The sequence below is a fragment of the Chlamydotis macqueenii genome, chromosome Z (genome assembly GCF_036417535.1).
Source record: "Chlamydotis macqueenii isolate bChlMac1 chromosome Z, bChlMac1.mat, whole genome shotgun sequence".
NCBI classification, from domain to species: Eukaryota; Metazoa; Chordata; class Aves; order Otidiformes; family Otididae; genus Chlamydotis; species Chlamydotis macqueenii.
This window is the reverse complement of record NC_141593.1, coordinates 8,097,138-8,121,824: the sequence shown is the minus strand read 5'-3', so window position 1 is coordinate 8,121,824 and position 24,687 is coordinate 8,097,138. Positions and strand designations below refer to the sequence as shown.

Genomic DNA, 24,687 nt, shown 5'->3' with positions numbered 1-24,687 from the left:
TCGTGGTCCCATACCTTGAAGAGCTGCCAGAAGTGTTTACCCTTAAATTAGGGCATATAATTTAACCTACAGCTTTGTTATGAAAACTGCTGTATTTTCTTGTGGCTGTTTCCATATTTATTATGGTTAGGATCTCTCTTGCTTCTAATTTCACATGAGGAGGGGCTGCTTGAGATCAAACCATGCATGTTTTTAATGACTTTTTGATCAGTGTTCATTCTGTTTATTTCGTACTGTACTCTAAGTTACATTCTTGATCTTGAATGTAAGGTATAACTTTTGTCAGTGTAAGTGTTTGAGAACCAATTTCAGTCGCCTTTCAGGGAGACATTTAAAGATCTTTGGATTACAGGTGAATGTCGGTGCTACTGTTGCTGCCAAGAGTTCAGAGGCCTGGTCAGCTAGGGAAAAAAGGCAGTGGTAAAGCAGAGTTGCTTCCTGAAACAAAGTTATCTGCAGATGCTTTTCTGCAGAGGATTCTTTATTTTCATATTGTACAGTGTATATATAAAACTGAACTGATAGTTCTGACTCATCGTTTCAAAGAGGAAATGTATTTTGGTGCAATGTAGTGATATGAACTGGCCTTGATTAAATTGCCAGATTCTGTAGCAGTATGGATGATTTTGGAACTTTCGCAGATGTTCTCCATTTACGGGGTTGTTGATTTTTTTTTTTTTTTTTTTTTGAGAGTGTGTTAGGGCTTTTGGCAGAGTTATGGGGCAAATACCTTGTAGTTCTAATTGGTAGAGTTAATATTATGCAGGTTAAAATGTAAGAAATACCATAGTGAGTCAAACCAAAGCACTGCCTCACCTGATTAATACCTGTGCCCTGTGAGAGGCAGCAGCAGCTGCTCAGGGAAGGAGTTAGAAACAAGTTGGTTGTTATGTGAACCATCTTCTGGTTTTGGGCTTCATGTGCCTGGGAGTCATTGTTACATAATTCTTGAAGCAACTTGAGTTTTTCTAAAAATCTAGTAAATTTATAAATACAAATTAATGATGTTTTGGATGTTTCTTGTTAGTAATAGTTGTCTCTGTACTTCTTTTTTTTCCTTTTTTTTTTCATTAAAAGGTAGTAGGATATTAGTTAAAGAAAAAATGCCTGTAGAAGTGTGTGTGTAGATACACACACTTATATATATATATGCATGTGTTTACGTGTACTTATATATGCACACTCTTATAGACATTTTTTCTTTAACTATTATGCTGCTGTTTGTGCACATGTGTATACACACCCCTACCATTTTTATTCTTTAATATCCTACTACCTACTCTGTGTTTGTATATATGTGTGTAGATATACATATGTGAAAAATAGTTAAAGGAAAAATTATTTTTTTCATTGATTCTTTGCAATTTCTTTCTAGCTCCCTTTCCAGTCATCAAAGCAGCCTCTCCCCTGCCTCAGTGTTGTCTTCAAGCACGTCACATACAGTAAGTCATATTTGCATTTCAACAGATGTTTGGCTTATAGTCAATTTGTCTGGTGATTAAGACCCTCTCTTAAAGTTCGTTGTGTCTCGGTACTCTAAGGACCTGCTAGCCCTGTGGTGGTAAAAAAGTCTAACACTTGAGATCTGTACTAAATAAGGAATTGCTGTTACAGAGACTTGCTAGTCACATAACTACAGAGAAAATTTTCGTGCCAGCAGGGGAGCATGGAATAAAGAAAGAATTTACTGAACAAACGTATTTTAAAAAATGTCTTTAGAAGTGTTTGTCTGAAGCTGCTCCAAATGTGGACTGTTAGCAGTCTTCACTGGAGCAGTTAGCTGGCAAAATGCAGGTGATGGAATGGTACATATCATGACAAATGCCTTGTGACAGATGATTTTCCAGTTTACCATTTGACATTGTTGCCACCTGTGTATTTAGTGGATTTGAGATAACAAGGCAAATATTACTGAACACAGTGCTCTAGATGAGGTTGCACAAATGAGAGAGACACTGCCTTATTCTGTGGTGGGGTACTTCTGTAAAATCCCAGTCTGGGTATGCAGGTAGATTACTGTTTTTCTTTATGCTTGTGTTTTGGTTTGTAATACTGCATCCCTGCTGAATATGTCACTTAAAAATTCACACTTATCCAAATGGCCTTTTCTGTTGTCAGAGTAGTTTTGGCTTCTGTGTATTGATGACTGTTTTTCAAATGTGATCACCTTACAGCGAAGACACTATATTGTGCTGTATTTGAATGAGGAACTGCTTTATCCTTATGTATTTGCGTAATACATCTGGTCTGCATTTGAGTTTTCCACATTGGCTCTGTTATAGGGCACTACAGTTTTAATCTTTTAAATTCCACAAGTGCATTGAGGAAATCACAATAGCAGTGTCCTGTATTTTGAAAACAAATACTGTCCTTTGGAAGAATATATGAGTTTGTTTAACATAAGAAGTACTAGCTTAACAGAGCATACAAGCAAAGGGCAAGAAATAATGCAGTGGAGGGACATTATAGTTACTGTGGTATAATTTTGTGATGATGCAGCGGTTTGAATTAACTCTTGTGAAATAGTTTTCATTGAATACTTAAAAATCACAAGCATGCAACTTAGTTGCATATCTTTTGCATGTGCTCCTGTTACTTAAAATATTGTTGGATTTTTAATTTTTTTTTCCCCAGCTTCTTCCACTGTGGTTTATTTGCTCTGTGATCCTCATTCTTTTTGTGTCCTTTCTAGCACACAAGTGTTGAGAACACAACTTCACTCCAGCCCTCAACAACCTTTTCAACTGCTTCAACCTCAGCCACTAGCACCACCTCTTCAGTTGTCAGCATGGCAAGCAGTATGAACACTACAAACAGCCTTGGCCTGAGCGTTACCAGTGTGTCTATACCAGCTGCTAGCACACGGGCAGCTCCCTTAGTGTCTTCAGGTTCGCAATATTAATGGATCACTTGGATAGACAGAGGACTTCAGTCAGCAGGGCCGTCAGTTGAGCATCTCGACAGCCGTAACTACACTAAGAAATCCACACTCTTGACTAGCATTTTCAGCATGCTTTATTTGCTGGCTCGTAAAATAAAATTGCCTGGTTTTGTGTATTTGAAATGTTTGTTAGGTTGTTATGTGGCATTTCTGTAGCACATTCCATCCCCGAAGAGCTTTGTAAATAGACACCAGAGAAGTTCTGACTTTGGAAGTTTTGGGCTAGGAGATTTGCCCAGTTTGTTTTCCAGGTTGTGATCAGCTCTTGGCTGTGAGTTCACATTAGCTTTAATTTCAGCCTCCTCTGTGACTTGAATTCATTTGGCACTCTCAAAATATACTCCAATGTCATCATTATCATATACACCTCTCTACTGCCACATCTACAGAAAGGAAAAAAAGTGTCAGATGTCTGGGTCATTCTACAGCAAATAGCACTTCAGAAATGGGTCCACAGAGAGGGAAAGTGGGGAGCCTTCTTGCACTGAAGTGGGAGCAATGCTAAGTTTTCTCTTGTTTCTCTAATCAACCTGAACTGCTAAAAGGAAATCCTGTGAAGGGAAATGAATGGTTTAAATATTAAGATCAAACTTACAGAAGGATTCCTCATTTCAAATTACCATACCTTTTTTACATGAGGTGTCTGATGACTGGCCCAAGTGCATTTTTTTTACTCTTCTGCTTCCTAGCACTGCTTCATGGAGGCAACTGAAACTATTTCAATCTTCTTCTCTTTGCTATTCTCAGCTGCAATAAGTCACCACAAAAAGTATGCTAGCAGCATTTAGTGCTTTCCAGTCTATTGCTGGCTGTAAGGGGGAATGTGTTGACAGAACAGAAAATGAAAGGAGAGAGTTTCTGCCCTTAGATTGAGAACAATGCCTAGATTTTTCCATCGGTAGAGGACTGAAGAAAGGAGAAGTTTCTGTAATTCTTTTGGACAATGTAAATGACAAAATCAGACTGGTCTCTGAGGGGATTGATTGCAGTCTTAAGCAGCCTGTGCTTTCCTTTCCTTGAGGCATGGCTAAACTCTTCAGGCTGTTTTGAGCATTTTCATCAATCAGCATAAAATTCTTCTTCATAGTTGTGCTCTTTACAAACTATGACAGTGCAGCCACCAGGGCTTGTGAGCTATCTTGTCTCAATGCTGAAGCCTTTTCTTTTCTAAAGGCTTGTTAAAGTGTCTGTATTTTGATTTCACAGGCAAAGCTCCCCCAAACCTTCCCCAAGGTGTACCACCCTTGTTGCATAACCAGTATATTGTGGGACCTGGAGGACTTCTGCCAGCCTACCCAGTAAGCAATTTAATTGTTCCTGTCCTTGATTGCTTAACCCTTGGTGCAAATGGGCCCTCCAGACCTGCTGCTGTCTGTGCCAAGGCATTTCTGTTGGCACATGTTGCACCTGGAATTCTTGTTCCAAATGTTGAAGAATATATGAAATACATTCATTGGGGGTTTACTGCTGCTAACAAACTGCAAAACTGTTGGTACAGACCTGATTTGGCTGCTGTTGAAGCTGAACATATGTGTTGCTATGGTTTTCAGTCGTATCAGGTTTTAGGCCCTTTGAGTAAAATTAGACTCATGCAGGTTTCTGTACTTTGAATAGTTTTACTATAGTAATGATTTAAATGTGACATGTGTCCTATCTCTCCTGCTTGTAAAGACTGAGATTTTTGAGGTCTGACTAGGATCAATGTATTTTTGGTTATCTGTTTTTTGAATCAGAAACTTTATTCTAATGGTTTTTCTGTATCACACTGAATGCAAGGGGATACCGTAGGTTGCTTTGTGTTCTAGCCATGAAATCTTAAATCCTGCTATTCTCAGAAGTAAAGATTGCAGCAAAGGCAGTTGGTGCTCTTACTCCCAAATCTGAATGCCCTGTAGATTTTTCACAAGTTGATGAATGATGCATTGGTGAAAATGACATTGAAGATGGGACAGTCAGACTCTTCTCACAGGACCAAGAAACCTTCTCACAGTCACCAAGAAACACCATCAGAGTGACAAGCCATTTTAAGCTTAGCTCTACTAGCCTTAAAATGCTATGGTGCACCATGATGGCACAGTGCAATGTATAACTGTACACCTTTAAAATAGAGTGGACCTAGGTCAAACTCTGTTTAAAGCACCAAATTGGTCAGCGTCAGAGAAAAGTGTTATAATTATGTTGTATTTTTATCTGTCTTCAAGCAGATTTATGGTTATGATGATCTCCAGATGCTTCAATCCAGGCTGCCAATGGTAAGTAAATGGCTTGGTTTATTTAATTTTAAACAAGTTATCGTCAATGTGTGCAACACAAATTGGTTCATTTAATGGTGATTAAGAGCTTATGTTCTATATTCTGTTTCTTATAAATATCCACAAACAATTTCTCTAGATGGTGTAAATTGAGATAGAGCAACTGTTGCATCATGCATTTTCCCATCTGCAAATTCTGTAACTGCCAGTGTGCTCTTTGCTTTTGAGTGGAGGAATTTGTAATTGTTGTAGCAACAGTATGACATCGTGTGGTGGGTTGACCCTGTCTGAATGCCAGGTGCCTACTAAGCCACTCTATCACTCCCCCCTTCAGCTAGACAAAGGACAGAAAAAAAATACAATGAACGGCTCATGGATCTATATAGGACAGGGAGAGATCACTCAGCAATTACTGTCACGGGCAAACCAGACTTGGCTTGGGGAAATTAATTTAATTTCTTGCCAATCAAATCAGAATATGAAAATAAGAAATAAAACCAAATTTTAAAAACACTTTCCCCCACCCCTTCCTTCTCCCTATGCTCAATTTTGCTCTTGATTTTCTCTACCTCCTCCCCGTATGTGGTGCAGGGGGATGGGGAATTGGCGGTTGCAATCAGTTCATCACACATCTCTGCTGCTTCTTCCTCCTCTCACTGTTCCCATGGGAGACAGTCCTCCACAAACTTCTCCAACGAGAATCTTTCCCATGGGCCACAATTCTTCACAAACTGCTCCGGCGTGGTTCCCCACGGGGTCACAAGTCTTGCCAACAAACCTACTCCAGCATGGGTCCTCTTTATGCTTGCTTCAGTGTGAGCTTCCCATGGGTCCACAGCCTCCTTCAGGCATCCGCCTGCCCCGGTGTGGGGTCCTCCCCGGGCTGCAGGGGGATCTCTGCTCCTCCGTGGGGCTCCATGGGCTGCAGGGGCACAGCCGGCCTCACCATGGGCTGCACCACGGGCTGCAGGGGAATCTCTGCCGGGAGCAGCGTTACTGCTGTCCCTCCTTCTACACTGACCTTGGTGTCTGCAGAGCTGCATCTTTCACATATTCTCACTCCTCTTACTGGATGGCTGATCTGCATTAGAATTTTTCCCCCTTGTTAAATAGATAATTACAGATGCGTTACCACTGTCACTGATAGGCTCGGCCTTGGCCAATGGCACGGGACTGCTCTGGAGCTAGCTAGTGTTGGCTCTGTCAAATACAGGAGAAGCTTCTGACAGCTTCTTACAAAAACCACCCCAGTAGCCCCTCACTGCCAGAACTTTGCAAAGCAAGCCTAATATACAGTTACATTAGTAGGGAATAAAATGTTTTCTAGGAGTGCAGTTCAACTGTTACCAGCCTGTGCTTGCTGTGCGTTACTCAGTATTTTGTTGCTCTCTGGCCAGGACTGATTTTTTCCATGTATCTGTACCACAGGGCCATGCAAGGGCTGGTGCAAAGCATGTGTATCGGTGGGCAGGGTTGGTTCTGATGAGGTAAAGAGATGAGAATTTCTGAGGGCTTTTGCATTTCTGTGGAAGCAAATACAGTGGAAAAAAAATCAATGAGTGTGACTTAAACAAAAATAAATATAGTAAAGCATATGGAGAAAAAAAATATATCCATGAAGTTCAAGAGTAATACTGAAGAGGAGAAAATGTAAGGATTTGTACCATGCATGTGTTTCCCTAGAATAATGTTACTGCAAGGTGTTTCCAAGAAGGACAAGAGAGATGTCTCTGCCTCTGAAAGCTTTTGGAGCGGGGCTTGGAAAAGGTGCTGAGCGGAGGCGGCTTCCCACGTGCACCGAGGCCGGTGTAGAGGAGAGGCGTTCCATCCCTCTGCTGGTGTGTGTGGCCCTCCTCTGGAGCGGCTCCAGGAGGTGCGTGTGTTCCTTGTAGCGACCCGCTTGCAGAACTGACCGCCTGTCAGTCTCAAGTAGAGGTGGAAGGTGCAGAATGTTGAGGAGACAAGGGCCAGGGAGGTGGTTGTGGTGAGGATGGGGAAAGGCTGGCAGAGGTTCTGCAGAGAGATGGAGGAGAGCGCGTGCTTGGGGAGGTGGGAAAGAGGAGAGCGTGCCCGGGCCGTGCAGAGCCCTGTTTGGAGCAGGGCTTGGAGAAGGTGCTGAGCGGAGGCGGCTTCCCGCCAGCGCCGAGGCCGGCGTCTGCGCTTGTGAGAGAAGAGGCACGGGCACAGTTTTTGCAAGAGGTCTTTATTGAGTGTGGAATAAATAGGGGAATAAATAGGTGAAGGCGGTTGTGGCAATAAATAGGCACGGTGCAATAAATAGAGGAGCCGTCAGCGGAGGCTGAGGGTGCCAGGCCGTTGTCCGCTGTGGCAGCAGCGCTTGGCACGGGCCGGGGGAGTCCTGAGGCCGCAGGCGGTGGCGTGGGCGTGGGGCCGTGCGGGCCGTTGGTGGCCGTTGGGCTAGTGGCGCATGGTGCGGGTGAGGTTGTGGAGGTGCTGGAAGCAGTCGTGAGCTTGTAGGCGGACGTGGTCCCAGGCGCAGGCGCTGTGGTTGTGGGCGTGGAGGAAGTGCTGGATGTCCCTGAAGTACTTGTTGATGGTGAGCAGCAGGTTGCGTGGGCCTTGCCTTTTGAAGAGCGTGCCGTTGGCTGGCACACAGTGCTCCAGGTGGTGGATGTAGTCCTGGATGTTGTTGAGGAGGTGATGCCGTGCGTGGTGGTCCCAGTGTTGCGGAGTGTTGGGGCTGCTGAGGGTGGCGAAGAGGTGCTGGAGGATGCGCAGGGCGGTGGTGGCGGCTTGCTGCGGGTGGTTGTTGTGGAGGAGGGTGTTGGGGAAGAGGAAGGGCGCGTGGTGGCGTTGGCAGGGCTGTGGCGGGCTGGGAGCCATGGCCTGGAGGAGCTGGAGGCTGTCCCAGGGGAAGGTGTCGTGGCGGGGCCGCAGGTGGTGGCAGGCGAGGGCGGTGGCGAGAGCGGTGAGGAGGAGCAGGAGGGTTGGTGCGCGGTGCGTCAGGCGGGGCTGTGGGGTTGCGGGCGCAGGCATGGTGGAGCCGCGTGTGGTGCGTGAGCGGTGCTGGGCAGGAGGCCGGTGAGGCTCGTTGGCGGTGCGGGTGGGCGCTGTGGTTGGGGTGGTGTCGGGCGGCCGAGCGCCTTTATGCGTTGCGGCGGCTTTCCCTTTGTCGCTTTCAGGTTGCGGCGAGTTTCCGGCGTGGGTTTTCATTTTTGTGTGGTGGCTGTGGTGGTGGTGGGGAAGTGCGTTGGTGGGGTGTCCGTGCGTGGGGAGGGCGGTGGTGTGGTGGCGGTGTGTTGTGGGGAGGCTGGCGGTAGCGGTTGAGCGGGGGATGCGAAAGTGCTGGGGGCAGCTGTGTCGGGGAGGTGTGTCAGGGTTTCCCTGTTGGCTGCGGGGCGAGCTGTGGTGGCTCTTGCCTGCAGCTGAAGTTTCCCTTCGTGGGCAAGTGTCTTTTGCGGCGGGCGCGCGGCGGTGCTGGTTGTGGTCGGTTTTTGTTTGGCTTGTGGCTGGCGTGCGTTTGGCCGCTGGCGGGTGTTGCGTTTTGGCAGTGGGCAGGGTTGTGGAGTGATGTCGCTTTGGAGAGGCTGGGGAGCCCCTTGGTGGAGCAAGGGCTTTGGGTGGCGTCGTGTTGCGAGGAGGTGTCTGCGGGTGCAGGCGGTTGAGATGTGAAGCGGTTTGGAGCTGAGGAGAGTGGGGAAGCGAGGCAGGAGGAAAGGCTTGAGGAGAAAGGAAGAGCAGAAAGGGAATGGTCTTGGTGGTTGTCCTGGTGCTGCGTTGGGTCCCTGGCTGTGGTCCCCCGCGTGTGGCCGTGTAGCAGGAGTGTTGTAGTGTTTTCCGTGGCTCGTTGGCTGCGGTGGCTGGAGAGCAAAGCAGAAAGTGTCCCCTGTGGGCGGAGGGTGCTGCGTTTGGGCTGTCCGGAGCCCCTGCGTGGGGAGAAGGAGGGTTGTGGGGGAGCCCTGTGGAGGGGGAGCTGAGGCAGGTGATGTGGGTGTGGAGCTGTGAAAGCTTTTGGAGCAGGGGCAAGGTGTGCGTGGTGGTGGTGTCAGGCTGCGGGCCACAGGCTCGTCAGGCAAGGTTGCGTTGGTGGGTGCTGTGGTTGGAGCGGGAAGACGTGCAGGTTGCTTGTGTCATGCGTAGGTGGTGTCGCTGCAGGAGGTGTCTGATGTTGGAGGTTCATGGCTGGAGCTTGTGCGTGTTGGGCTGGAAGAGGTGGTGCTGCGAGGTGTTTCCAAGCAGTGCAAGATCAACGTCTGTCGTGAGAGATGGTGGAAGTGGCAAGGGTGCCGAAGGCAGGCTAAGGAAAGGGATCTGTGCCGTGGCTGTGCTTCGCAGAGTCGTGGAATGGTTTGGGTAGGGAGAGAACTTTACAGGTCATGTGGCCCACCCGGGCAGCGATGAGCGGGGCCGTCTTCAGCAACGGTAGGTTGCTGCGAGCGCCGTGCAAGGTGGCCTTGAATGTTTTCAGGGCTGGGGCGTGGAGCACCTGTGTGGGCCACGTGTTGCAGCGTTTCAGCAGGCTGCTGGTAAGAAATGTCTTCTCTGTGTCTGGTGTGGATTCCTGTTGCTGCAGCCGGATGCCCGGCTTAGTGGGTCTACGGCAACGCTGGTAGCATGGGGAATCACCAGGAAGAACTGGAGAGCAGAGATGTGTGCAGATGTGCAGGGCTCTGAGCTTGCTGGCGTGACGGGGGCGTGTTGGGATGGAGGATGACTGGAGCGTTTGGATGGAGGGATGGAGGGTCTTTAGGAAGGCAAGAAAGGAAGAGGAGGAGTGGACGTCGCTGTGTGTGTCAGGAACCAGCTGAAATGCGTGGAGTTCCACGTCGGGGGTGGAGGAGGAGCTGATAGGTTCTGGGTCAGGAGGAAAGGCAGAGCAGGGCCAGGGGACATCCCAGTGGGTGTTTACTACAGGCCACCTGTCCAGGAGGACGGAGCGGACAAGGCCGTCTGCGGGCAGCTAGGAGCAGCCTCGCAGTGCCAAGCCCTGGTCGTCATGGTGGACTTGAAGCACCCCGACATCTGTGGAGAGGCAAGAGAGCAGGGCAGAGGCAATCCAGGAGGTCCCTGGAATGCGTGGATGACAACTTACGTCAGCAGCGGGCTGGAGTGCGTGGAGCTCTGCCTGGGGATGGAGGAGGAGCCGACAGAGAGCTTACGGGTCAAGATTAGAGGACGGGGACGGACCGGGGACGTTACTGTGGGGATGTCACAGGCCGCCAGGCCAGGAGGACAGAGCAGACGAAGCGCTCTATAGCCAGATAGGAGCAGCCTCATGGTCACGAGCCCTGGTCCTCATGGGGGACTTCAACCACCCTGACATCTGTTGGAGGGGCAACACGGCAGGGCGCAGGCAGTCCAGGAGGTTCCTGGAATGCATGGACGACAACTTCTTCCTGCAGGCGATAGAGGAGTCGACAGGGAGGAGTGCCATGCTCGACCTTGTGCTCACCAACAGGGAGGGGCTGGTGGTGGATGTGAAACTGAAGGACAGCCTTGGCTGCTGCCACCACGACACGGTGGAGTTCAAGATCCATGGGGCAGGAAGGAAACTACACGGCAAGCTCTCTGCCCTAGACTTCAAGAAGGCGGCCTTTGGCCTCTTCAGGGACCTGATGGGCCAAGTGCCATGGGAGGCGGCCCTGGAGGGAAGAGGGGCCCAGGAAAGTTGGTCCACATCCAAGGAGCACCTCCTCCAAGCCCAGCAGAGGTGCATCCTGACGAAGAACAAGTCGGGCAAAAAGGCCAGGAGGCCGGCGTGGATGAGCAAGGAGCTCCTGGACCAACTGAAAGTAAAGAAGGAAGCCTGTAGAGGGTGGAAGCGGAGACAGGTAGCCTGGGAGGACTACAAAGAGGCTGTGCGAGTGGCCAGCGATCGGGTGAGGAAGGCTGAAGCCCTGACAGAAGTTAATCTGGCCAGGGATATAAAAAGCAACAAGAAGAGCTTGTATGGGTATGTAGGGGACAAAAGAAAGTCCAAGGAAAATGTAGGCCCCCTCTGGAAGGAAACTGGTGTCCTGTTTACCCGGGACATGGAGAAGGCTGAGGTACTCAATGACTTTTTTGCCTCCGTCTTCACCGATAAGGGCTCTTGTCCCACCACCCAAGCTGTAGAAGGCACAAGCAGGAACTGGGAGAATGAAGAACTGCCCACTGTGCTCAAAGAGCAGGTTCAGGAACATCTGAGGAACGTAAAGGTGCGCAAGTCCATGGGACCTGATGAGATCCATCCGCGGGTCCTGAGGGAACTGGCGGATGAAGTTGCCAAGCCACTGGCGACTGTATTTGAGAAGTCATGGCAGTGTGGTGAGGTCCCTGATGACTGGAAGAGAGGGAACATAACCCCAATTTTTAAAAAGGGGAACAAGGAAGACCCGGGCAACTCCAGGCCAGTCAGCCTCCCCTCTGTGCCTGGCAAGGTCATGGAGCAGATTGTTCCGGAAACCATGCTAAGGCACATGAAGAGCAAGGAGGTGGTTGGTGACAGCCAGCATGGCTTCACCAAGGGCAGATCGTGCCTGACCAATTTGGTGGCCTTCTATGACGGGGTGACAGCATCGGTGGACAAGGGACGAGGAATGGATATCATCTACCTGGACTTGTGCAAAGCTTTTGACACTGTCCCGCACAACATCCTTCTCTGTAAACTAGAGAGACATGGGTTTGATGGACGGACCACTCGGTGGGTAAGGAGTTGGCTGGACGGCCGCACTCAGAGAGAGGTGGTCAATGGCTCAATGTTCATGTGGAGACCGGTCACGAGTGGCGTCCCTCAGGGGTCCGTGTTGGGCCCGGCCCTGTTCATCATCTTTGTCGGCGACATGGACAGTGGGATAGAGTGCACCCTCAGCCAGTTTGCCGAAGACACCAAGCTGTGTGGTGCCGTTGACACGCTGGAAGGGAGGGGAGCCATCCAGAGGGACCTTGACAGGCTGGAGAGGTGGGCGTGTGCCATCCTCATGAAGCTCAACCAGGCCAAGTGCAAGGTCCTGCACCTGGGTCATGGCAATCCCAGGCACACATACAGGCTGGGCGGGGAATGGATGGAGAGCAGCCCTGAGGAGAAGAACTTGGGAGTGGTGGTGGACAAGAAGCTCAACATGAGCCAGCAATATTCCCTTGCGGCCCAGAAGGCCAACCACATCCTGGGCTGCATCAAGAGAAGCGTGGCCAGCAGGTGGAGGGAGGTGATTCTCCCCCTCTACTCTGCCCTGGTGAGACCCCACCTGGAGTCCTGTGTCCAGTTCTGGAGCCCCCAACACAAGAAGGACATGGACCAGCTGGAAAAGGTCCAGAGGAGGGCCACGAAGATGATCATAGGGCTGGAGCACCTCTCTTATGAGGACAGGCTGAGAGTTGGGGCTGTTCAGCCTGGAGAAGAGGAGGCTCCGGGGAGGCCTTATAGCGGTCTTCCAGTAGCTCAAGGGGGCCTACAAGAAAGATGGGGAGAGGCTGTTCAGTAGGGCCTGTTGAGATAGGACGAGGAGTAATGGTTTTGGAGAAGGTGCTGAGCGGAGGCGGCTTCCCGCCAGCGCCGAGGCCGGCGTCTGCGCTTGTGAGAGAAGAGGCACGGGCACAGTTTTTGCAAGAGGTCTTTATTGAGTGTGGAATAAATAGGGGAATAAATAGGTGAAGGCGGTTGTGGCAATAAATAGGCACGGTGCAATAAATAGAGGAGCCGTCAGCGGAGGCTGAGGGTGCCAGGCCGTTGTCCGCTGTGGCAGCAGCGCTTGGCACGGGCCGGGGGAGTCCTGAGGCCGCAGGCGGTGGCGTGGGCGTGGGGCCGTGCGGGCCGTTGGTGGCCGTTGGGCTAGTGGCGCATGGTGCGGGTGAGGTTGTGGAGGTGCTGGAAGCAGTCGTGAGCTTGTAGGCGGACCTGGTCCCAGGCGCAGGCGCTGTGGTTGTGGGCGTGGAGGAAGTGCTGGATGTCCCTGAAGTACTTGTTGATGGTGAGCAGCAGGTTGCGTGGGCCTTGCCTTTTGAAGAGCGTGCCGTTGGCTGGCACACAGTGCTCCAGGTGGTGGATGTAGTCCTGGATGTTGTTGAGGAGGTGATGCCGTGCGTGGTGGTCCCAGTGTTGCGGAGTGTTGGGGCTGCTGAGGGTGGCGAAGAGGTGCTGGAGGATGCGCAGGGCGGTGGTGGCGGCTTGCTGCGGGTGGTTGTTGTGGAGGAGGGTGTTGGGGAAGAGGAAGGGCGCGTGGTGGCGTTGGCAGGGCTGTGGCGGGCTGGGAGCCATGGCCTGGAGGAGCTGGAGGCTGTCCCAGGGGAAGGTGTCGTGGCGGGGCCGCAGGTGGTGGCAGGCGAGGGCGGTGGCGAGAGCGGTGAGGAGGAGCAGGAGGGTTGGTGCGCGGTGCGTCAGGCGGGGCTGTGGGGTTGCGGGCGCAGGCATGGTGGAGCCGCGTGTGGTGCGTGAGCGGTGCTGGGCAGGAGGCCGGTGAGGCTCGTTGGCGGTGCGGGTGGGCGCTGTGGTTGGGGTGGTGTCGGGCGGCCGAGCGCCTTTATGCGTTGCGGCGGCTTTCCCTTTGTCGCTTTCAGGTTGCGGCGAGTTTCCGGCGTGGGTTTTCATTTTTGTGTGGTGGCTGTGGTGGTGGTGGGGAAGTGCGTTGGTGGGGTGTCCGTGCGTGGGGAGGGCGGTGGTGTGGTGGCGGTGTGTTGTGGGGAGGCTGGCGGTAGCGGTTGAGCGGGGGATGCGAAAGTGCTGGGGGCAGCTGTGTCGGGGAGGTGTGTCAGGGTTTCCCTGTTGGCTGCGGGGCGAGCTGTGGTGGCTCTTGCCTGCAGCTGAAGTTTCCCTTCGTGGGCAAGTGTCTTTTGCGGCGGGCGCGCGGCGGTGCTGGTTGTGGTCGGTTTTTGTTTGGCTTGTGGCTGGCGTGCGTTTGGCCGCTGGCGGGTGTTGCGTTTTGGCAGTGGGCAGGGTTGTGGAGTGATGTCGCTTTGGAGAGGCTGGGGAGCCCCTTGGTGGAGCAAGGGCTTTGGGTGGCGTCGTGTTGCGAGGAGGTGTCTGCGGGTGCAGGCGGTTGAGATGTGAAGCGGTTTGGAGCTGAGGAGAGTGGGGAAGCGAGGCAGGAGGAAAGGCTTGAGGAGAAAGGAAGAGCAGAAAGGGAATGGTCTTGGTGGTTGTCCTGGTGCTGCGTTGGGTCCCTGGCTGTGGTCCCCCGCGTGTGGCCGTGTAGCAGGAGTGTTGTAGTGTTTTCCGTGGCTCGTTGGCTGCGGTGGAGGAGAGCAAAGCAGAAAGTGTCCCCTGTGGGCGGAGGGTGCTGCGTTTGGGCTGTCCGGAGCCCCTGCGTGGGGAGAAGGAGGGTTGTGGGGGAACCCTGTGGAGGGGGAGCTGAGGCAGGTGATGTGGGTGTGGAGCTGTGAAAGCTTTTGGAGCAGGGGCAAGGTGTGCGTGGTGGTGGTGTCAGGCTGCGGGCCACAGGCTCGTCAGGCAAGGTTGCGTTGGTGGGTGCTGTGGTTGGAGCGGGAAGACGTGCAGGTTGCTTGTGTCATGCGTAGGTGGTGTCGCTGCAGGAGGTGTCTGATGTTGGAGGTTCATGGCTGGAGCTTGTGCGTGTTGGGCTGGAAGAGGTGGTGCTGCGAGGTGTTTCCAAGCAGTGCAAGAACAACGTCTGTCGTGAGAGATGGTGGAAGTGGCAAGGGTGCCGAAGGCAGGCTAAGGAAAGGGATCTGTGCCGTGGCTGTGCTTCGCAGAGTCGTGGAATGGTTTGGGTAGGGAGAGAACTTTACAGGTCATGTGGCCCACCCGGGCAGCGATGAGCGGGGCCGTCTTCAGCAAGGTGAGGTTGCTGCGAGCGCCGTGCAAGGTGGCCTTGAATGTTTTCAGGGCTGGGGCGTGGGGCACCTGTGTGGGCCACGTGTTGCAGCGTTTCAGCAGGCTGCTGGTAAGAAATGTCTTCTCTGTGTCTGGTGTGGATTCCTGTTGCTGCAGCCGGATGCCCGGCTTAGTGGGTCTACGGCAACGCTGGTAGCATGGGGAATCCCCAGGAAGAGCTGGAGAGCAGAGATGTGTGCAGACGTGCAGGGCTCTGAGCTTGCTGGCGTGACGGGGGCGTGTTGGGATGGAGGATGACTGGAGCGTTTGGATGGAGGGATGGAGGGTCTTTAGGAAGGCAAGAAAGGAAGAGGAGGAGTGGACGTCGCTGTGTGTGTCAGGAACCAGCTGAAATGCGTGGAGTTCCACGTCGGGGGTGGAGGAGGAGCTGATAGGTTCTGGGTCAGGAGGAAAGGCAGAGCAGGGCCAGGGGACATCCCAGTGGGTGTTTACTACAGGCCACCTGTCCAGGAGGACGGAGCGGACAAGGCCGTCTGCGGGCAGCTAGGAGCAGCCTCGCAGTGCCAAGCCCTGGTCGTCATGGTGGACTTGAAGCACCCCGACATCTGTGGAGAGGCAAGAGAGCAGGGCAGAGGCAATCCAGGAGGTCCCTGGAATGCGTGGATGACAACTTACGTCAGCAGCGGGCTGGAGTGCGTGGAGCTCTGCCTGGGGATGGAGGAGGAGCCGACAGAGAGCTTACGGGTCAAGATTAGAGGACGGGGACGCACCGGGGACGTTACTGTGGGGATGTCACAGGCCGCCAGGCCAGGAGGACAGAGCAGACGAAGCGCTCTATAGCCAGATAGGAGCAGCCTCATGGTCACGAGCCCTGGTCCTCATGGGGGACTTCAACCACCCTGACATCTGTTGGAGGGGCAACACGGCAGGGCGCAGGCAGTCCAGGAGGTTCCTGGAATGCGTGGACGACAACTTCTTCCTGCAGGCGATAGAGGAGTCGACAGGGAGGAGTGCCATGCTCGACCTTGTGCTCACCAACAGGGAGGGGCTGGTGGTGGATGTGAAACTGAAGGACAGCCTTGGCTGCTGCCACCACGACACGGTGGAGTTCAAGATCCATGGGGCAGGAAGGAAACTACACGGCAAGCTCTCTGCCCTAGACTTCAAGAAGGCGGCCCTTGGCCTCTTCAGGGACCTGATGGGCCAAGTGCCATGGGAGGCGGCCCTGGAGGGAAGAGGGGCCCAGGAAAGTTGGTCCACATCCAAGGAGCACCTCCTCCAAGCCCAGCAGAGGTGCATCCTGACGAAGAACAAGTCGGGCAAAAAGGCCAGGAGGCCGGCGTGGATGAGCAAGGAGCTCCTGGACCAACTGAAAGTAAAGAAGGAAGCCTGTAGAGGGTGGAAGCGGAGACAGGTAGCCTGGGAGGACTACAAAGAGGCTGTGCGAGTGGCCAGCGATCGGGTGAGGAAGGCTGAAGCCCTGACAGAAGTTAATCTGGCCAGGGATATAAAAAGCAACAAGAAGAGCTTGTATGGGTATGTAGGGGACAAAAGAAAGTCCAAGGAAAATGTAGGCCCCCTCTGGAAGGAAACTGGTGTCCTGTTTACCCGGGACATGGAGAAGGCTGAGGTACTCAATGACTTTTTTGCCTCCGTCTTCACCGATAAGGGCTCTTGTCCCACCACCCAAGCTGTAGAAGGCACAAGCAGGAACTGGGAGAATGAAGAACTGCCCACTGTGCTCAAAGAGCAGGTTCAGGAACATCTGAGGAACGTAAAGGTGCGCAAGTCCATGGGACCTGATGAGATCCATCCGCGGGTCCTGAGGGAACTGGCGGATGAAGTTGCCAAGCCACTGGCGACTGTATTTGAGAAGTCATGGCAGTGTGGTGAGGTCCCTGATGACTGGAAGAGAGGGAACATAACCCCAATTTTTAAAAAGGGGAACAAGGAAGACCCGGGCAACTCCAGGCCAGTCAGCCTCCCCTCTGTGCCTGGCAAGGTCATGGAGCAGATTGTTCCGGAAACCATGCTAAGGCACATGAAGAGCAAGGAGGTGGTTGGTGACAGCCAGCATGGCTTCACCAAGGGCAGATCGTGCCTGACCAATTTGGTGGCCTTCTATGACGGGGTGACAGCATTGGTGGACAAGGGACGAGGAATGGATATCATCTACCTGGACTTGTGCAAAGCTTTTGACACTGTCCCGCACAACATCCTTCTCTGTAAACTAGAGAGACATGGGTTTGATGGACGGACCACTCGGTGGGTAAGGAGTTGGCTGGACGGCCGCACTCAGAGAGAGGTGGTCAATGGCTCAATGTTCATGTGGAGACCGGTCACGAGTGGCGTCCCTCAGGGGTCCGTGTTGGGCCCGGCCCTGTTCATCATCTTTGTCGGCGACATGGACAGTGGGATAGAGTGCACCCTCAGCCAGTTTGCCGAAGACACCAAGCTGTGTGGTGCCGTTGACACGCTGGAAGGGAGGGGAGCCATCCAGAGGGACCTTGACAGGCTGGAGAGGTGGGCGTGTGCCATCCTCATGAAGCTCAACCAGGCCAAGTGCAAGGTCCTGCACCTGGGTCATGGCAATCCCAGGCACACATACAGGCTGGGCGGGGAATGGATGGAGAGCAGCCCTGAGGAGAAGAACTTGGGAGTGGTGGTGGACAAGAAGCTCAACATGAGCCAGCAATATTCCCTTGCGGCCCAGAAGGCCAACCACATCCTGGGCTGCATCAAGAGAAGCGTGGCCAGCAGGTGGAGGGAGGTGATTCTCCCCCTCTACTCTGCCCTGGTGAGACCCCACCTGGAGTCCTGTGTCCAGTTCTGGAGCCCCCAACACAAGAAGGACATGGACCAGCTGGAAAAGGTCCAGAGGAGGGCCACGAAGATGATCATAGGGCTGGAGCACCTCTCTTATGAGGACAGGCTGAGAGTTGGGGCTGTTCAGCCTGGAGAAGAGGAGGCTCCGGGGAGGCCTTATAGCGGTCTTCCAGTAGCTCAAGGGGGCCTACAAGAAAGATGGGGAGAGGCTGTTCAGTAGGGCCTGTTGAGATAGGACGAGGAGTAATGGTTTTGGAGAAGGTGCTGAGCGGAGGCGGCTTCCCGCCAGCGCCGAGGCCGGCGTCTGCGCTTGTGAGAGAAGAGGCATGGGCACAGTTTTTGCAAGAGGTCTTTATTGAGTGTGGAATAAATAGGGGAATAAATAGGTGAAGGCGGTTGTGGCAATAAATAGGCACGGTGCAATAAATAGAGGAGCCGTCAGCGGAGGCTGAGGGTGCCAGGCCGTTGTCCGCTGTGGCAGCAGCGCTTGGCACGGGCCGGGGGAGTCCTGAGGCCGCAGGCGGTGGCGTGGGCGTGGGGCCGTGCGGGCCGTTGGTGGCCGTTGGGCTAGTGGCGCATGGTGCGGGTGAGGTTGTGGAGGTGCTGGAAGCAGTCGTGAGCTTGTAGGCGGACCTGGTCCCAGGCGCAGGCGCTGTGGTTGTGGGCGTGGAGGAAGTGCTGGATGTCCCTGAAGTACTTGTTGATGGTGAGCAGCAGGTTGCGTGGGCCTTGCCTTTTGAAGAGCGTGCCGTTGGCTGGCACACAGTGCTCCAGGTGGTGGATGTAGTCCTGGATGTTGTTGAGGAGGTGATGCCGTGCGTGGTGGTCCCAGTGTTGCGGAGTGTTGGGGCTGCTGAGGGTGGCGAAGAGGTGCTGGAGGATGCGCAGGGCGGTGGTGGCGGCTTGCTGCGGGTGGTTGTTGTGGAGGAGGGTGTTGGGGAAGAGGAAGGGCGCGTGGTGGCGTTGGCAGGGCTGTGGCGGGCTGGGAGCCATGGCCTGGAGGAGCTGGAGGCTGTCCCAGGGGAAGGTGTCGTGGCGGGGCCGCAGGTGGTGGCAGGCGAGGGCGGTGGCGAGAGCGGTGAGGAGGAGCAGGAGGGTTGGTGCGCGGTGCGTCAGGCGGGGCTGTGGGGTTGCGGGCGCAGGCATGGTGGAGCCGCGTGTGGTGCGTGAGCGGTGCTGGGCAGGAGGCCGGTGAGGCTCGTTGGCGGTGCGGGTGGGCGCTGTGGTTGGGGTGGTGTCGGGCGGCCGAGCGCCTTTATGCGTTGCGGCGGCTTTCCCTTTGTCGCTTTCAGGTTGCGGCGAGTTTCCGGCGTGGGTTTTCATTTTTGTGTGGTGGCTGTGGTGGTGGTGGGGAAGTGCGTTGGTGGGGTGTCCGTGCGTGGGGAGGGCGGTGGTGTGGTGGCGGTGTGTTGTGGGGAGGCTGGCGGTAGCGGTTGAGCGGGGGATGCGAAAGTGCTGGGGGCAGCTGTGTCGGGGAGGTGTGTCAGGGTTTCCCTGTTGGCTGCGGGGCGAGCTGTGGTGGCTCTTGCCTGCAGCTGAAGTTTCCCTTCGTGGGCAAGTGTCTTTTGCGGCGGGCGCGCGGCGGTGCTGGTTGTGGTCGGTTTTTGTTTGGCTTGTGGCTGGCGTGCGTTTGGCCGCTGGCGGGTGTTGCGTTTTGGCAGTGGGCAGGGTTGTGGAGTGATGTCGCTTTGGAGAGGCTGGGGAGCCCCTTGGTGGAGCAAGGGCTTTGGGTGGCGTCGTGTTGCGAGGAGGTGTCTGCGGGTGCAGGCGGTTGAGATGTGAAGCGGTTTGGAGCTGAGGAGAGTGGGGAAGCGAGGCAGGAGGAAAGGCTTGAGGAGAAAGGAAGAGCAGAAAGGGAATGGTCTTGGTGGTTGTCCTGGTGCTGCGTTGGGTCCCTGGCTGTGGTCCCCCGCGTGTGGCCGTGTAGCAGGAGTGTTGTAGTGTTTTCCGTGGCTCGTTGGCTGCGGTGGCTGGAGAGCAAAGCAGAAAGTGTCCCCTGTGGGCGGAGGGTGCTGCGTTTGGGCTGTCCGGAGCCCCTGCGTGGGGAGAAGGAGGGTTGTGGGGGAGCCCTGTGGAGGGGGAGCTGAGGCAGGTGATGTGGGTGTGGAGCTGTGAAAGTTTTTGGAGCAGGGGCAAGGTGTGTGTGGTGGTGGTGTCGGGCTGCGGGCCACAGGCTCGTCAGGCAAGGTTGCGTTGGTGGGTGCTGTGGTTGGAGCGGGAAGACGTGCAGGTTGCTTGTGTCATGCGTAGGTGGTGTCGCTGCAGGAGGTGTCTGATGTTGGAGGTTCATGGCTGGAGCTTGTGCGTGTTGGGCTGGAAGAGGTGGTGCTGCGAGGTGTTTCCAAGCAGTGCAAGAACAACGTCTGTCGTGAGAGATGGTGGAAGTGGCAAGGGTGCCGAAGGCAGGCTAAGGAAAGGGATCTGTGCCGTGGCTGTGCTTCGCAGAGTCGTGGAATGGTTTGGGTAGGGAGAGAACTTTACAGGTCATGTGGCCCACCCGGGCAGCGATGAGCGGGGCCGTCTTCAGCAACGGTAGGTTGCTGCGAGCGCCGTGCAAGGTGGCCTTGAATGTTTTCAGGGCTGGGGCGTGGAGCACCTGTGTGGGCCACGTGTTGCAGCGTTTCAGCAGGCTGCTGGTAAGAAATGTCTTCTCTGTGTCTGGTGCGGATTCCTGTTGCTGCAGCTGGATGCCCGGCTTAGTGGGTCTACGGCAACGCTGGTAGCATGGGGAATCCCCAGGAAGAGCTGGAGAGCAGAGATGTGTGCAGACGTGCAGGGCTCTGAGCTTGCTGGCGTCACGGGGGCGTGTTGGGATGGAGGATGACTGGAGCGTTTGGATGGAGGGATGGAGGGTCTTTAGGAAGGCAAGAAAGGAAGAGGAGGAGTGGACGTCGCTGTGTGTGTCAGGAACCAGCTGAAATGCGTGGAGTTCCACGTCGGGGGTGGAGGAGGAGCTGATAGGTTCTGGGTCAGGAGGAAAGGCAGAGCAGGGCCAGGGGACATCCCAGTGGGTGTTTACTACAGGCCACCTGTCCAGGAGGACGGAGCGGACAAGGCCGTCTGCGGGCAGCTAGGAGCAGCCTCGCAGTGCCAAGCCCTGGTCGTCATGGTGGACTTGAAGCACCCCGACATCTGTGGAGAGGCAAGAGAGCAGGGCAGAGGCAATCCAGGAGGTCCCTGGAATGCGTGGATGACAACTTACGTCAGCAGCGGGCTGGAGTGCGTGGAGCTCTGCCTGGGGATGGAGGAGGAGCCGACAGAGAGCTTACGGGTCAAGATTAGAGGACGGGGACGGACCGGGGACGTTACTGTGGGGATGTCACAGGCCGCCAGGCCAGGAGGACAGAGCAGACGAAGCGCTCTATAGCCAGATAGGAGCAGCCTCATGGTCACGAGCCCTGGTCCTCATGGGGGACTTCAACCACCCTGACATCTGTTGGAGGGGCAACATGGCAGGGCGCAGGCAGTCCAGGAGGTTCCTGGAATGCGTGGACGACAACTTCTTCCTGCAGGCGATAGAGGAGTCGACAGGGAGGAGTGCCATGCTCGACCTTGTGCTCACCAACAGGGAGGGGCTGGTGGTGGATGTGAAACTGAAGGACAGCCTTGGCTGCTGCCACCACGACACGGTGGAGTTCAAGATCCATGGGGCAGGAAGGAAACTACACGGCAAGCTCTCTGCCCTAGACTTCAAGAAGGCGGCCCTTGGCCTCTTCAGGGACCTGATGGGCCAAGTGCCATGGGAGGCGGCCCTGGAGGGAAGAGGGGCCCAGGAAAGTTGGTCCACATCCAAGGAGCACCTCCTCCAAGCCCAGCAGAGGTGCATCCTGACGAAGAACAAGTCGGGCAAAAAGGCCAGGAGGCCGGCGTGGATGAGCAAGGAGCTCCTGGACCAACTGAAAGTAAAGAAGGAAGCCTGTAGAGGGTGGAAGCGGAGACAGGTAGCCTGGGAGGACTACAAAGAGGCTGTGCGAGTGGCCAGCGATCGGGTGAGGAAGGCTGAAGCCCTGACAGAAGTGAATCTGGCCAGGGATATAAAAAGCAACAAGAAGAGCTTGTATGGGTATGTAGGGGACAAAAGAAAGTCCAAGGAAAATGTAGGCCCCCTCTGGAAGGAAACTGGTGTCCTGTTTACCCGGGACATGGAGAAGGCTGAGGTACTCAATGACTTTTTTGCCTCCGTCTTCACCGATAAGGGCTCTTGTCCCACCACCCAAGCTGTAGAAGGCACAAGCAGGAACTGGGAGAATGAAGAATTGCCCACTGTGCTCAAAGAGCAGGTTCAGGAACATCTGAGGAACGTAAAGGTGCGCAAGTCCATGGGACCTGATGAGATCCATCCGCGGGTCCTGAGGGAACTGGCGGATGAAGTTGCCAAGCCACTGGCGACTGTATTTGAGAAGTCATGGCAGTGTGGTGAGGTCCCTGATGACTGGAAGAGAGGGAACATAACCCCAATTTTTAAAAAGGGGAACAAGGAAGACCCGGGCAACTCCAGGCCAGTCAGCCTCCCCTCTGTGCCTGGCAAGGTCATGGAGCAGATTGTTCCGGAAACCATGCTAAGGCACATGAAGAGCAAGGAGGTGGTTGGTGACAGCCAGCATGGCTTCACCAAGGGCAGATCGTGCCTGACCAATTTGGTGGCCTTCTATGACGGGGTGACAGCATCGGTGGACAAGGGACGAGGAATGGATATCATCTACCTGGACTTGTGCAAAGCTTTTGACACTGTCCCGCACAACATCCTTCTCTGTAAACTAGAGAGACATGGGTTTGATGGACGGACCACTCGGTGGGTAAGGAGTTGGCTGGACGGCCGCACTCAGAGAGAGGTGGTCAATGGCTCAATGTTCATGTGGAGACCGGTCACGAGTGGCGTCCCTCAGGGGTCCGTGTTGGGCCCGGCCCTGTTCATCATCTTTGTCGGCGACATGGACAGTGGGATAGAGTGCACCCTCAGCCAGTTTGCCGAAGACACCAAGCTGTGTGGTGCCGTTGACACGCTGGAAGGGAGGGGAGCCATCCAGAGGGACCTTGACAGGCTGGAGAGGTGGGCGTGTGCCATCCTCATGAAGCTCAACCAGGCCAAGTGCAAGGTCCTGCACCTGGGTCATGGCAATCCCAGGCACACATACAGGCTGGGCGGGGAATGGATGGAGAGCAGCCCTGAGGAGAAGAACTTGGGAGTGGTGGTGGACAAGAAGCTCAACATGAGCCAGCAATATTCCCTTGCGGCCCAGAAGGCCAACCACATCCTGGGCTGCATCAAGAGAAGCGTGGCCAGCAGGTGGAGGGAGGTGATTCTCCCCCTCTACTCTGCCCTGGTGAGACCCCACCTGGAGTCCTGTGTCCAGTTCTGGAGCCCCCAACACAAGAAGGACATGGACCAGCTGGAAAAGGTCCAGAGGAGGGCCACGAAGATGATCATAGGGCTGGAGCACCTCTCTTATGAGGACAGGCTGAGAGTTGGGGCTGTTCAGCCTGGAGAAGAGGAGGCTCCGGGGAGGCCTTATAGCGGTCTTCCAGTAGCTCAAGGGGGCCTACAAGAAAGATGGGGAGAGGCTGTTCAGTAGGGCCTGTTGAGATAGGACGAGGAGTAATGGTTTTGGAGAAGGTGCTGAGCGGAGGCGGCTTCCCGCCAGCGCCGAGGCCGGCGTCTGCGCTTGTGAGAGAAGAGGCACGGGCACAGTTTTTGCAAGAGGTCTTTATTGAGTGTGGAATAAATAGGGGAATAAATAGGTGAAGGCGGTTGTGGCAATAAATAGGCACGGTGCAATAAATAGAGGAGCCGTCAGCGGAGGCTGAGGGTGCCAGGCCATTGTCCGCTGTGGCAGCAGCGCTTGGCACGGGCCGGGGGAGTCCTGAGGCCGCAGGCGGTGGCGTGGGCGTGGGGCCGTGCGGGCCGTTGGTGGCCGTTGGGCTAGTGGCGCATGGTGCGGGTGAGGTTGTGGAGGTGCTGGAAGCAGTCGTGAGCTTGTAGGCGGACCTGGTCCCAGGCGCAGGCGCTGTGGTTGTGGGCGTGGAGGAAGTGCTGGATGTCCCTGAAGTACTTGTTGATGGTGAGCAGCAGGTTGCGTGGGCCTTGCCTTTTGAAGAGCGTGCCGTTGGCTGGCACACAGTGCTCCAGGTGGTGGATGTAGTCCTGGATGTTGTTGAGGAGGTGATGCCGTGCGTGGTGGTCCCAGTGTTGCGGAGTGTTGGGGCTGCTGAGGGTGGCGAAGAGGTGCTGGAGGATGCGCAGGGCGGTGGTGGCGGCTTGCTGCGGGTGGTTGTTGTGGAGGAGGGTGTTGGGGAAGAGGAAGGGCGCGTGGTGGCGTTGGCAGGGCTGTGGCGGGCTGGGAGCCATGGCCTGGAGGAGCTGGAGGCTGTCCCAGGGGAAGGTGTCGTGGCGGGGCCGCAGGTGGTGGCAGGCGAGGGCGGTGGCGAGAGCGGTGAGGAGGAGCAGGAGGGTTGGTGCGCGGTGCGTCAGGCGGGGCTGTGGGGTTGCGGGCGCAGGCATGGTGGAGCCGCGTGTGGTGCGTTAGCGGTGCTGGGCAGGAGGCCGGTGAGGCTCGTTGGCGGTGCGGGTGGGCGCTGTGGTTGGGGTGGTGTCGGGCGGCCGAGCGCCTTTATGCGTTGCGGCGGCTTTCCCTTTGTCGCTTTCAGGTTGCGGCGAGTTTCCGGCGTGGGTTTTCATTTTTGTGTGGTGGCTGTGGTGGTGGTGGGGAAGTGCGTTGGTGGGGTGTCCGTGCGTGGGGAGGGCGGTGGTGTGGTGGCGGTGTGTTGTGGGGAGGCTGGCGGTAGCGGTTGAGCGGGGGATGCGAAAGTGCTGGGGGCAGCTGTGTCGGGGAGGTGTGTCAGGGTTTCCCTGTTGGCTGCGGGGCGAGCTGTGGTGGCTCTTGCCTGCAGCTGAAGTTTCCCTTCGTGGGCAAGTGTCTTTTGCGGCGGGCGCGCGGCGG

The 24,687-nt window shown here is 55.0% G+C and overlaps 5 protein-coding genes across 9 annotated transcripts in view; 1 reads left to right on the top strand and 4 right to left on the bottom strand.

Moving 5' to 3' along the window:
• The window catches only part of UBAP2 (ubiquitin associated protein 2), a 139,985-nt gene that overhangs the window by 81,999 nt on the left and 33,299 nt on the right, over window positions 1-24,687 (top strand). For 3 of the 5 annotated variants that reach the window (XM_086769830.1, XM_086769833.1, XM_086769828.1), the window contains 4 exons: window positions 1,376-1,442; window positions 2,693-2,888; window positions 4,148-4,239; window positions 5,143-5,193. In XM_086769830.1, coding sequence (XP_086625956.1) covers window positions 1,376-1,442; window positions 2,693-2,888; window positions 4,148-4,239; window positions 5,143-5,193 — 406 coding nt within the window. The remainder of the gene's footprint in view (window positions 1-1,375; window positions 1,443-2,692; window positions 2,889-4,147; window positions 4,240-5,142; window positions 5,194-24,687) is intronic. The other 2 variants (XM_086769832.1, XM_086769829.1) reach the window with 1 other exon arrangement.
• Window positions 7,531-8,190, bottom strand: LOC147596238 (interferon-like). The gene has a single exon (XM_086770714.1). It carries the CDS (start codon window positions 8,188-8,190, stop codon window positions 7,612-7,614), a length of 579 nt encoding a protein of 192 aa, XP_086626840.1. The 3' UTR covers window positions 7,531-7,611.
• LOC147596237 (interferon-like) lies at window positions 12,965-13,543 on the bottom strand. The gene has a single exon (XM_086770726.1). The coding sequence runs from the start codon at window positions 13,541-13,543 to the stop codon at window positions 12,965-12,967; it is 579 nt and encodes a 192-aa protein (XP_086626852.1).
• On the bottom strand, window positions 18,317-18,895 carry LOC147596236 (interferon-like). The gene has a single exon (XM_086770727.1). The coding sequence runs from the start codon at window positions 18,893-18,895 to the stop codon at window positions 18,317-18,319; it is 579 nt and encodes a 192-aa protein (XP_086626853.1).
• LOC147596235 (interferon-like) lies at window positions 23,670-24,248 on the bottom strand. Its single transcript, XM_086770728.1, has one exon. The coding sequence runs from the start codon at window positions 24,246-24,248 to the stop codon at window positions 23,670-23,672; it is 579 nt and encodes a 192-aa protein (XP_086626854.1).

Coding starts and splice junctions, on each gene's coding strand:
- LOC147596238 (XM_086770714.1), bottom strand. CDS start 8,190: ATGCCTGCGCCCGCAACCCCACAGCCCCGCCTGACGCACCGCGCACCA.
- LOC147596237 (XM_086770726.1), bottom strand. CDS start 13,543: ATGCCTGCGCCCGCAACCCCACAGCCCCGCCTGACGCACCGCGCACCA.
- LOC147596236 (XM_086770727.1), bottom strand. CDS start 18,895: ATGCCTGCGCCCGCAACCCCACAGCCCCGCCTGACGCACCGCGCACCA.
- LOC147596235 (XM_086770728.1), bottom strand. CDS start 24,248: ATGCCTGCGCCCGCAACCCCACAGCCCCGCCTGACGCACCGCGCACCA.